The sequence below is a fragment of the Cydia fagiglandana genome, chromosome Z (assembly GCF_963556715.1).
Source record: "Cydia fagiglandana chromosome Z, ilCydFagi1.1, whole genome shotgun sequence".
NCBI lineage: Eukaryota > Metazoa > Arthropoda > Insecta > Lepidoptera > Tortricidae > Cydia > Cydia fagiglandana.
Window position 1 is genome coordinate 40,247,008 of NC_085959.1, and position 13,232 is coordinate 40,260,239.

General features: G+C 38.0%; 1 protein-coding gene across 1 annotated transcript in view; it reads left to right on the forward strand.

Moving 5' to 3' along the window:
- LOC134678393 (dual specificity mitogen-activated protein kinase kinase 7-like) overlaps positions 1-13,232 on the forward strand; it is a 37,353-nt gene that overhangs the window by 15,483 nt on the left and 8,638 nt on the right. Inside the window, exons 12-16 of the mRNA XM_063536953.1 lie at positions 391-472; positions 874-974; positions 3,637-3,719; positions 4,645-4,735; positions 5,193-5,299. Coding sequence (XP_063393023.1) covers positions 391-472; positions 874-974; positions 3,637-3,719; positions 4,645-4,735; positions 5,193-5,299 — 464 coding nt within the window. The remainder of the gene's footprint in view (positions 1-390; positions 473-873; positions 975-3,636; positions 3,720-4,644; positions 4,736-5,192; positions 5,300-13,232) is intronic.

Here is a 13,232-nt window from a genome sequence, read left to right on the forward strand (position 1 = left end):
CAAATGAATGTATTCTATTCTATTTTATTCTATAGAACTTTCAGTAGGAGTAGCAGAGAAAGCTCTATTATTGTTTGTCATTGTTAATTAAATTTCTTTCCATCCTACTTCTAAATAGGCGAACGGAAGACTTTCCCTCTGACGTCCAGTTTTTTGCGGTTACGGTATTTTAGTATGCGTGCAGAATCCCGCAAACAGAATGCTCGTGCGAACGTTACTATATGTATTAGCACGTATACTACTAAAACGGGATCCTGCCGAAAACCGTGCCAGCAAAAAACTGGACATCAGTGGGAAAGAGCTATAATGTATAGTAGTTTCATATGCGTTTAAACTAAACACGCCGCGATTTGAATGATTTGAATTAGGAATAATAATTGTGATTCGCAGGACGCTAGAGGCATGCGCGTCGCCGCCCCCGCCGCCGGCGCGACGGGTCTCCGCGGACAACCGGTGGCGGCCCTCCCCCGCGGTAAGCTAAACAAAATATGGCACTCTCAGTCATTGCATTGATAAGGTCCAGTTCGGCGGGAGCGGGTTTTTACTGAATCCTGTAAAAATAATTCGTTTGTTCATACAAACTATTTAGTTAGGATCTTGTTTTTTGCGGTAGAGCACCTTTCCGCCCCACATGTATAGGCCTATACATATAGTGGTAAAACCGAACAACAAAATTCGAACGGATCGTTTTTTTTTACTACACACTAGACGCTCGTGTGAACGTTATTATACAAACTTTACCATTATCAATATATAAACGCGTACACTGCTGCGTGGGAAAGGGCTCTTATAGTTATAAAATGACACAAATTTTCCTAGTACATAGTTTTATTATGCTTCAAAAATTGTATTTTATTACATTGAACATTACAGAGCTCGGGCAACACTAGTCCTATAGTCCTCCAGAGGTTCTATCACCAGAGCCAGCAGCGGCGGTCGCGGGTCGACCTGCACGCCACGCCCCGCCACCGAAGGTACGTAGCTTGAACGTTTGACAAGCAAACGCCTGGTCTCGAATTCTGTACTACTTTACGATCGAGTCGTCAAGGCTACGGTCGAGTTCACAAACATCTGTAAAGGCAACCTTATTGTCAGTGTCTTAGAGGCGTGTAAATATATTTTTGGAACGTTGGTTTGTAAAGATGCTTGTGAACTGGAATGTACACTAAACGGACACCGCGTTATGAAGCCTTTACGAAGACCGCATAGATGCAATTTCAATTGAAAATGGTATGCTTATTTATACTATAACAGAAGTTGCAAAAATCATTACGGCCTGTCTAAGCTAACATAGAAATTAAAATTGAACATGGGGCATTTTTATGATTTTATGTACATATTATATGAATGATATATGTTTGAATACACATTTTATAAGGTTCTTATAATAGTGTTCTGTTTTTGTTTTCAAATGCACCGCCTATAATATTTTCTGCTTTGCCCTAAGATTAGAGAATGCTAGAGAATGCCTGATGGCAACTTTCACTTTACCTTTGGTGAACTTTCGCCTATTCTACAAAATTTTTCTTTTCTGCCACAAAGAATAAATAAATGAATGTATGGTGACAGTTTAACATATTTTTATCATTGCGAGGCTATTTAGTAGCAGATAGTTCTATGCGAACTTATATTTCATGGTATCTACTCGTATTGCTAATGCGAATTGTTAATTGATTGTGTAAAGCGGATGCTTAACGTCTTACCAGGTTAATGTTTGTCAGAAGGTATCTTGAGTATTTTTGTTTTCGTTTTCATTTGACAGAGAGACAAAAACATCTTTAAGGTTATGGAATTAGGTAAATAATAATGTCTTAGTTCGGAGCTACCTACCACCTAGTGACAATCGAAAATCTGTCTGTCTGTATGTTACTTCTTCACGCTTAAACCGCTGAACTGATCAAGATTAAATTTGGTATGGCCATTGTTTGAGGCTCAGGGAAAGTCAGCAAGGTCGTAAGCTATTTTCGCATTTAAATACAAAAAATTGTTACCAAAGTTTGCACTTGCTTTTTATATTGACCATTCTGATATTTCTGATTTAGCTGGGCGATTTTTAAACATTTTAGTATTTTGCAAGCTACGTTATCTTTTACTTTACATGGACGACATTGAAATAATTATGTTGGTTTCATCATGAGAAAAATTGTTTGTCTATGTTGTCACGAAAAGAATATGAAGCTTTTATTATTATCATAACATTTTTAGACACTATAATGCGTATATTCGTATTGTGCTTTAAATCTCGCAACTTAAATTTGGATCACTTCCTATTGGTATCTGATCCAGTTGATATTTGGATTACTTGCGTTATTCCGATGACAATGTAATAATATCTAATATAATACGGAGCTGATCTGATGATGCAGTCGGAAGGTAATCAAAGGATCTCCTCAATAACAAAAATAAAACACAAATACATCGACGTTTAGGCTCATTGGAAAGGTCTCAACAAGTAAATAGACATGCAAATGCGAAGAAGTACAGTCAGCAATAAATGTGTGTGTCGCAAGACATTTCTTTTTACAGTACCTTGTTATATGTATATGCAAAGCTCGGTAACCTGATCATTTTTATTGCTCTGCCGTGTTAACATCTTGCAAAAGCGATTTTTATCACTACACTATACAAAACAAAATCACCCGTCGCGTCTGTCTGTCTGTAGGTATGTTCGCAGTAAAACTACAGAACGGATTTTCATGTGGTTTTCACTCATTAGTGATTTTTGAGGAAGGTTTCGGTGTATAATTTGTTAAGGTTTAGTGTAACCCGTGCGAAACCGGGGCGGTTCGCTAGTTCTAATACTTAGTTGCAGGCCCTAGGCTCCCATGAGCTGTGGCAAAAAAGCCGGGGCAACGATTGGAAGATGATCAATATTCTTAGTAACATTTTATGTAAATGGTAATAGCGTGCGACTTTCAATAAAGAGATCTCGGGTTCAATACCCGACTCGGACCCAAGTGTTTTTCGGAACTTATGAATGTACGATATATAATTTGATATTTAGCAGTCGCAATATTATTTAGCTTTCTTTCTGGTTTGGATGGTCAGATGACCGTTGCTTTCGTAAAAACTAATGTCTGCTCCAATGTATGTGTATTTATAATTCTGTGCAATTTTGTATAAGTTAAGTGAGTTATTTTGTTTTCAAAGAGCTGTGCGATTTATCACTGTATAAGCAAGGTATTTATTTGTGAGACATAGATGTGCTAATTTTATTTCAGTTCATTTCGCTTCGCTATATACTTTATGCTATAAAATGTATTTTTCTATAAACAGAAGATTCTATTATGGCTTAAGGTTAAGGTGTTACGTGTATATTTTACTTTTGATCTACTTTGGTACTAGTGTAAATAAACGCTCAACATTCCAGTTTCCAAACCCCGAACTACTCGCTACGCTCGTGGCTTAATTTTGGCATATTTGGTTTGCTTTAGTATCAATATTAGTACGAAGGGGTTAAACAAAAACTTCGGCGCCTTGTAAAACAAATAACTATTTTATTCTCTTCTCTTAATTCGCAAAATATCAAAACTAGATAAAAACCAAATTAAAAACTTTAATCACTTTCTGTGCTTCTAATCCAACCCCGCATCGTGCAGACGTTGTTGGGGTCTAAAAACCGTCCATCTGTTGCAGCCTAAGCCGGGAGCACAGCACGGGGCGGTCGCCGGAGCCCCCGCCGCGCACGGGCCGCCCGCACCCCATGCTCGGACACGAGGGTAACCATCACTATTATTCCGTTACGGTACTCCTTAGAGGAGGTGAGGGAACCACCATATATACTGCAGTTTTGGCCGTCACTAACATCAAGTCCGACTAAGCGCCACCCCACCATCCCACTAACCCGGTGTTAACCGATTAAACCGTTAACCCAGTGTCAAATTGTACTGATAACTATGGTAACTCCAGGTTTAACCATTAATTTCGGGTTAGTGAATGGTGCAAGTGACCCTAAGCTAATTAAACGACTTGGCAAGCGACTGAATGTGGAAGTGTCACTATAAACGTCCTAAATTTCTATGAGAAATGATGATTAAATTGGCCCTTTAACACTGTCGCTGCCGAATCTGCGTAAACTTAGCGTAGGCGGACTATATTTCATAAAACAAGTGTGGAAGGTTAACTAACGCAAGCTGTATACGTATTACACATTCTACCGTGTAAATTGACACATTTACATTGAGACACCTCATTCAGTTTTCGTATGTATTTTTCTCGTAATAATAGGGTTAATTATACAGGATTTATGGCTCTTGGAGACCCTATACATCTCTAATGATAATTTGATTAACTATATAATCTTTTAGTTCTGATATTTAGAGGCATTTACACCTCTAAATAATTTTAGTATTTTTGTGTATGTTTGTGTTTTTTTTTAAATATTATAATATTTTTTGTAGTTTGTCATTTAGAGACTTTATACATCTCTGAGATTGTATTATTTTAGTTCGACTTGATATTTGCAGTTAGATGTATTTTATAACTTTTGTTCTGTTTTTTTGTTTGCATGTAAATTCCATGTCGACGTGTGAAGGTGCCCTTGTCGCCTATTTGCTGAATAAATGTTGAAGTTTCTGGAATGCCCCCGTGATGTGCTAGGAAGATGAGTTTGTGACTATGTAATAATGTTGGCGTGTGTTCCAGCAAACGGAGTGGACTTGGAGCCGCCGTCGCTCCACGACCGGTTGCACCCACACCCGCCGTCGCCGCTCCTGCTCAACAATAGGTACGCGAGGTGAGACAGAATGATCGATACGACTTTCATTGTAAACAATCAAATTAATGAAGAATTTACTTATTGAACTTTAAACGCTTGCTTAGTATGCTTAAAGGGTGAACTATATTTATATATATTTAAAGAAAATATAGTTAAAGTTTAAACGTTATAACGATAATTAAACGTTAAGTTAAAAACGATAATGAAACACCATATAATTTTTTTTAATATCTTTGACCATCTTTTGGCATTTTTGTGGTTAACCCTTGCGAAATATTCTCTTGTTTAAATCTGTGACATTCTATAACTTTCCACGTCTATTTTCAAACAGTCTCCTTGCCAGTCAAATAAATTAGTATCACTGAAAACATAGCGAAAACTGACTACAATCTTGTCAGAGTAGGTATACAAGATTTTCTTGAATTAATAGTATGTCTATAAGTATGGCGCTATTGACAAACCTGTATTTTCCCAGGTTATCTGAAGGCCGCAGCCAAAGCCTTACCCGCGCCGAGCCCCGGAACGGGTTCCGCACGGACCTGCCCGCGCCGCACGCGCCGCGGCACCGCCACGACGACCAAGGTACCGACTCACGACTACGTGTCGTCGTTACATGAAAATAATTAGTTGATTGTATTAGATGTGTAAAGTTAACGCCTCGGCCACGGAATGCACGCTCGCTCGCGTACTAGCTCAAAACATGAGAGCGTTATTTCGATTGTATGGGAGCGGGTTTTTGGCGGAAAGGTTCGAGTGTCTATTATACATATCATTGTTGCGCTTTCCAAAGGTAATAATGTGATCGATTTGGGATTGACAAATAGTTACATAGCAACGATAACGGAACATGAGATATTAATTAATTTGATTAAAATCGCGCACCAGAGCATCAGATTTGGTAAGCGTTATGATGGCTTCTAATACAATCAATTATTTTTTCCTAAAACTATGTGGTTGAAAACTACAATGCTTAATACAAGACACTATAAGAAAAATGTTACTTTGACAATGTAATGTAAGCTCTGTCTTTATTAAAAGTCGTTATCAAGGTTGCAGTTAGTTAAAAATTTGAATACCTTCATTGAGCTTCTAGTTTTTAACTTTGACAACATTTGTTCTATAGATACAGTTTAATGATAATTTAATAGAATATAAAAATTGACTATAAGTTTTATAATGCTGCAAATATGGTCAGTTCTAAAAGGACTAAGTACATATTACCAATTGTTATTTTTTGCTGTAAATGTATATTAATTTAATGATATCTGCGATTAGTTACTTTGCCTTTTAGAATCTGATCAATACAAAATTGTTATAAACTATATACTGAATGTTTATGAATAAATTTGTTTTGTTTTATATTGTATAAAATGTAGAGAATAGAGAGTTATGACTTCTAGCCGCCCAGAGGCGTTTAAAAAGCGCTTTCATACCACTTTATTTTAAATCTTTAATTTGACAAATCAAAGTTGCTTTTGCCTTGGCAAATTTGGAACCGTGCTGGGCGCCTAGAAGCTACGATACTTCAATCGAAGAAAAGCGTGCTGTAAAATCCGTTTTATTAGACTGGTTTTACTTTTTAAGAACGACTTGAGACTCCCTTGGTACCAATTTTGTCAGATTGGCTTGCCAAATTGTGACAATTGCCACAAATATCTTAGTATAAGTGAAATTGAGGCATTCCACAAAAAGGGGTACTTTGTCTGGACGTGACGCGTACGGCAGCTACCTGCAATCGACCTGCAATAACCTGCAGAAATTTGTGTTATATACTGTTGCATTTAAAGCTAAGTTATCACACGTTACCGTGCCAAATATCGTCTTCATAGCTTTAGCAGAAGTGTTAAAAGAATAGGGTACTTTCCTACTAGTCAAATTAGCTTCTTTTTTAGAACTGTTAAAACGATTTGCTAATATGAAATTTACTCGTATATGAAAACGAGTATAGTGTCGTCATAGTCAACTCAGTCATTTTTTTTATATTTCTTTCCGATTTATTAAATAGTAATTGTGTATTAAAATAACTGCTAAATTATTTAGTGCACGGTGTAATTTTTTTTAATTTTAAGTAGAGAAAATTTTATGTCGTGGAAATCAAGGGGTGAGGCCTTTGCCCAGCAGTGGGAAACTATAACAGGCTATTAAAAAAAACAGGAAACTTCCCTATTGCGTCACGTACCGGAGTTTTAACTGAAGTGCCCCTTTTAAACCAGGTCCTAAGAAAGGTCGCTTTTCCTCTTGACATTAGCATCATCGTTCATATTATAACTCTGTATTCCTACCCGAGGTAGCCAGCCTCCCAGTACGTTCTAATACTGCTGCGCTTCTCACTGCTGTCATTTACATTAAAGCTGTAGAATGTTGAACGACCCGGAGACACTAGTGCTATCGCTGTCTAACTTGATGGGCTAGAGTAGGATAGCTGCGACCCATATTATGGTTGACGAAAGTTGAACCAAATAGATGGAGACTATAGAGATACTCTATAATACTCGTAGTTGGTTGTCATTTAAAATTAACCGAGTAAAAAATTATTACTATAGCCAATAGAGTTCATCGTCCATTAATTACATCGATTATGTAGACCGATTTTTGTATGATCTTGTACTTCGCATAGAATGGAAAAACTTAAAACAAAATACGTTATGCCGAATAATTTGCCCCATAATTGTATCCAGTAGTTGGACTTTCGTTAGCCAGACTATTACGCTAAAGCAGTTTTTTTTACCAAAGAATCAACTTTACAGAAAAGGTTATATAACCTCAGAGGGCTTACCGCGAACCACGCTCGACGTGTCGCCTCCCTCTCACACTTACGTACGAATTTATATAAACTACCTCGGCAGAAATGAGTGCCTTTCATCCCATGGTTAACAATCTACTATTTTGGGACGTTAGCTTGTAAAGATGTTTGTGAACTCGACTGAACAATCGCCCACAGTTAATATACGCAAAAAAGACGCAAGGTCTACCAACGTTCAGTGTTAGTACAGTATAAAAAAGTGTTGCCGCGTATATGGTTCTTGATTGTCACAAAGGCGATTGGAGTTTATTATGATATGATAATTCTATAATTAAACTTAGTCTTTGTGATATTAATTACTGTGTTCAACCTTCGAAAGCCCGAATTTTGTGTGTATACGTGTGGTGTGAAGTGACTGTATGTGTGCACATTTACACACTATAGTAAAATTATACTTGTACTTATTGGTTTTGTTGAGGTGTACGTGACCTTTAAGAAACAGAACACATCTAACATTTTGAATCACTCACTATTGGAACAAAAACATGTTTTTCTCTTTATTTATCCGATTCTTACTGAATTTCTAAATCTTTAGTTACCTTTTTTCGAGAACTATCTTTTTTGTTCTATACACAACCGAGGTTTGACCGACGATTTTTACCACACACACATGGAAGGTTAATGTCACTCGTTAAATAAGTATATGTTTCGTTTGTATGTTTACGTTTTTTATGTAATTAACATGTTGAAATCAAACGAGTTATCTAATTAAAATTTCGCCTACCAGACTGCTTCTTTATTAAAAACAGATAAACACCTATAGGTTATTGGTTACGTGTGTCGCTTATTAACTTCAAACTCGGATAAATCCATTCGACCCTCTCAGCAAATATCTACTCTTACCTTTACTTATTACCTGTTGTCAAAACCAAAATCTGACAGATGGATTTACCCGAGTTTGAATTTAAGCGACTACCTATAGGTAATTGGTTACGTGTGTCGCTTAACTTCAAACTCGGGTAAATCCGTTCGACCTTCTCAGCAAATATGTACTATTACCTTTTGTCAATACCAAAATCACAAAATCTGACAGATGTATTTAACTATTTACCGGAGTTTGAAGTTAAGCGACTCGCGAAAATAATAAACAATTATACGGTGTAAGACATCTCCACTCACAACGGGTAGTGTGAGGGTAGTTTCCGCAGATCGTTAAATTGCGATTAGATAACACGTAAAAAAAAAACCGAAAATGTGAAGTATTGCATTTTTTGTCCATAGCTCTCACCACATTGAGAAGTCAAATTTCGAGCTCGCCCTCATTTATAATTATTACTTCAAAATAATAATAATTTAATAATAATTCTTTAATAATCTTCAATATCAAATATGTAATTTTGATTTTAGTATTATTTTAGTACACAATGCTTGGCATTTTCTAATCGCAATAAGACTATACTCGAGCCTGGACCGATTATATCAACATGTAAACACACGTTCTTCTAGCGTTATCAACTGCTTTCACTTTCCAGTCCACAATAACATGTATGTCTAAATGTGACGTTCCACGGAAAAAGGTACCTTATGGCGGCTGGCGCTTACATCACATAGCGCCGCAATAATATTAGAGCGGCGTTATTAATAGTGTAAGCGCCAACCGCCATAAGGTACCTTTTTCTGTGGGACGTCACAAATGTCTAAACTTCCACTATACATTGTAGACCACAGACATATTTTCTGATAATGGATAATTTTACATAGGAAAGTGAAAACGACTTTCACGCTTCAGGAACATGCTCATCTACTCGTATTACCTACTTGTTGCTAGCCACATGCCGAAAATACACCGTATTGCAGTATAATGACATGTTTGCGAGCGTAGTATTTTAACATGTACAATGTTATTCCAGAAAACGCGTTCTTGTATAATGCTTTAGTTTTTATTATAAAGTGGTAACTTAAGAGTCAGACAGAGAGGAAGATGGAAAAATATCGTTGTAAGTTTATTTCAATCAGATCAAAGGGCCTACCGCAAAAACGAAAATCGAAATTTCGATAGAGAAGTGCGTTACAAAATGTAGATTTTCGTTTTTCGCGGTAGATCCTCGGTATACAGGATCGCGTTCTCTGGAGCAAAAATGTGTTTAGCTCTCACTAATATAAGCTAGTGTGTTATCATTATTAAATGGGTAGTGCTTGCAATGCAAATAATTCTGATAACGGACGACTCGGTTTGGTCGAAAACAAATTTTCTAAATTAAAAAAGTTACTTTTGACTAAACTTGTCACTTGACGCCTAGCCGTACCACGCGTTGATACTTGACGTTTACGTTAGCGACTGCGTGAACTCGATCGCATTCCCTCTCTATCGCACAAATCTTCAGTGCGAGCGAGAGGGACTAGTATGGTAGTCTTGCTAGTCAAGTTTTGTAAGTTTTGTGTAAATTATATATGTACATGATATTGATTATAAACCATAGGAAAATCGCATTGCAATCACTAAACATTGCCTGTATTTGACTGTATAAAACCCTGTGTAAACTGTATTTCTGTCGGACGATAGGACAAACATTCACGAATGTTTATCCAAGCGCCCCTCGCTTTGCTCTCACGCGCCCCACATCGCCTGCCCATCTGTTGCTCTTCACCCGCCTTGCCACACTAAAATACACCTTAACACCTTGCTAGTACGGGCTGGAATCGAAGACTGCAGAAGGAATTAAGTTTGACATTTTCTTTCTTGCTAGTGATTGTTTGCCACGGCTTCATAGAAACGGCTCTATGTAAAGTGGCCATAATTACTTGGATATGATTGTACCTGAATGTCGCTGACCCATTACCAAAGTCCTAGATCTCACCACAGAATGGTGTCAAAATGCCTAATTATTTCTCTCAAAATACCACATTCTCACAATGCTTAAACTTTTTTTTTATTATAAATGGGCTTACTCATGGCCACAGAATGTAATCTACATGGTGTCATAATGTTTTGATGTTAAATACCTAAATGTCAAATTGCCTATATTAATGAGTGCTACATTATCCTATATTACCGTGTTTCTTACTTACTGCTTTGGTGCAACGACACGAAGTGGATCTTGGCCTCCTCTGTCCTAAGCCATTTCTGTCCAGTCGACGACGCAGAGTTCGCAAAGGTCTTTTTGCACTTCGTCTCTCCAGCGACTGCAGACTGGTGAAAAATAATTGTTAATATGACAAAGGTTATAAAATTGCCCTAAAGACATAGTCAAACTTAGTATATTAAAAAAAGAATTCCCATCGCCATTTAATGAAACATACACATAATGAAGGAATGACATTTTTAACATTTAGGTATTTTGGTACTAGGCCGATATAAATAATTTAGTTTTATTATGACATTCGACTTGAAGTAAACGAATTGACATTTAGGCTCTTTGGGGATTAAGTTGTGTTGAAATTTAGGATATTTAGGTGCAATTAAACCAAAGCATTGGGTGCAACCGCAGACGTGCAGTCAGCAGCAGAAGTTGCTAAGCGGGCCAGGTTTTCAAAATGATATTAGCGCGACTTTATTGTTGAGAGAATAAGAGCGTGTCGAGGTTATTTTGAAGATATCGCCCGCTTGGCAACTTCTGGATTGGCCGTATTTTGCATTAAATGTAGTACGAGTGTTGGACCATATTCCTTTCATCTGCAATCTTCTGTTGTTACGCTTGCGGGCTAGTGGTACTTTAGCTGTACTTAAATTGATTGTGGATTCACTGAATATATTTCATTTATGTCTGGCTTTTATAAATGATAATTTAGTATAAGACCTGTCAGTATTGGTACGAAGGCGATTTAGTCCGAAACCGAACGTTTAACACTTTCGCAACCGGGCAAAAAACGGCACACTACCCCAGAAACCGGTTGTCTATATCTGCATACAAAACAACCCGCTGAGCGGGTTGTCCGGCATCTGAGCAAACATTACGAGTGCCTACCAGGCGGGTTCTCGGTAGTCAAAGTGTTAACGCAGTTATTTCGTATAAAAATACCGCCGTGCCGAATAAGACCATATTGCACATGCATTAAGGTTGCTTTCATTATGTGAGCTCACAATCAGGCCTGCTTCTAGCGTGGTGTAGGTTTCATGTCCATCATCATTGTCATCGCTAACAACCGGGCACATGGCAGTATGCGCAGCTCTTTGGTTCAAAAAATACTTCGATTATTGTGATTTCCCCAACAGTTCCTTAATCCCTTCCTACCTAGTAATCCTAGTATTATGATTATGACAGGTCAGTTCCACCATATTCGTGTCACACCTACGTAATAACTACCTCCTTTTCATTTTCTATGGACGCATGGGAATCGGATCTCAGATTTTTTTCTTTGAAAAAGGCCGTTCACGAATCTTAACCAAAATAGTAACTTAGCTGATGGCGCTGGAGCTAATATACGGCGTTGCATGAACAAGAGATTTCCTTTGGCAGGATTGGTCCTTACGACCCAGGGATGGATTCAAGAAGTGGAGCCACCGAGATTTTTTATGTAAATTTTTAGGGGGGGGGCTCTCAACTTGATCTTGATATCTGTATCATTTAAGCTACTAGGTCAAGTTTGGTATCGTTTTCGTATAAATCAGGGGTGCCGAATTCATTTCTGATATCATAATGACACCATTCCGAAGTAAATACTTTTTTTTAAATTCCTGTTCACGCTTAAACTGCTGAACCAATTTAGTTAAAATTTGGTACAGAGATAGTTTGAGTCCCAGGGATAACATAGCATACTTTTAATCTCAATAATCATCCCTTAAGGGTGTGAAAAGGGAGGAGGAAATTTGTATGGGGTTTCAATAACCGCTGAACCGATTTAGATAAAATTTGGTATAGAGATCGTTTGAGTCCCAGGGAAGAACATAGGATAGTTTTTATTCCAAAAAAAATACCTTAAAAATGAAAGGTAAGGTGTAGGATTGTATGGGAAATCAATAAACGCTGAACCGATTTCGATGAAATCTATGTCTACATCTTTGATTTAGTTGAAAATGATACTAAACTTGACTTAGAACCTAAACTTAAAGAATTATTAACCTCAAACGTCGCAGACGCTTAAACCCCCCCCCCCCCCCACCCCCCACCTGCATCAAAAATCTGGGTGGGTCCACTTCTTAAATCCATCCTTGGATCCTAAGGACCAATCCTGCTAAAGGAAATCTCTTGTTCATGCAACGCCGTGGTTGACCTTTTTTTGCTCTGAGCAAACTCAACTAACTACTCACTTATAACCTTAGTAACCCACTTTATCATAACTATTCAGAATCTATCATAATGTAACTAATCTATCGTTTTTTCGTCATAATTACTACCGCCGTATAATTTCTCGTCATATTTGCTGACGTTGTCTTACTTGCTAACAGTAACCTTTAACTCCTAAACCACGTCATAATTCCCAAATCCTTTTGAACACTTATGACTTTTAAAATATTATGTAAGTATGTAACGACAAAATTGAAAGAAAAATGACCAAAGAGCTCGCGCTGCGGTACGGGGCGTGACCGTATGTCGCGTCGCAGGCTGGCTTCACTCGCTCGCTGGGCTCCTCAAGAGGAGGCTGAGCGGTTACGTCAAGTGGCATCACGTTGCAGGCAGGCGGGAGCCGCACCCGCACTCCAACAGGTGAGCTGGTACTAGCTAGTTTATACAGGCGGCTTCACTCGCTCGCTGGGCTCCTCAAGAGGAGGCTGAGCGGTTACGTCAGGTGGCATCACGTTGCAGGCAGGCGGGAGCCGCACCCGCACTCCAA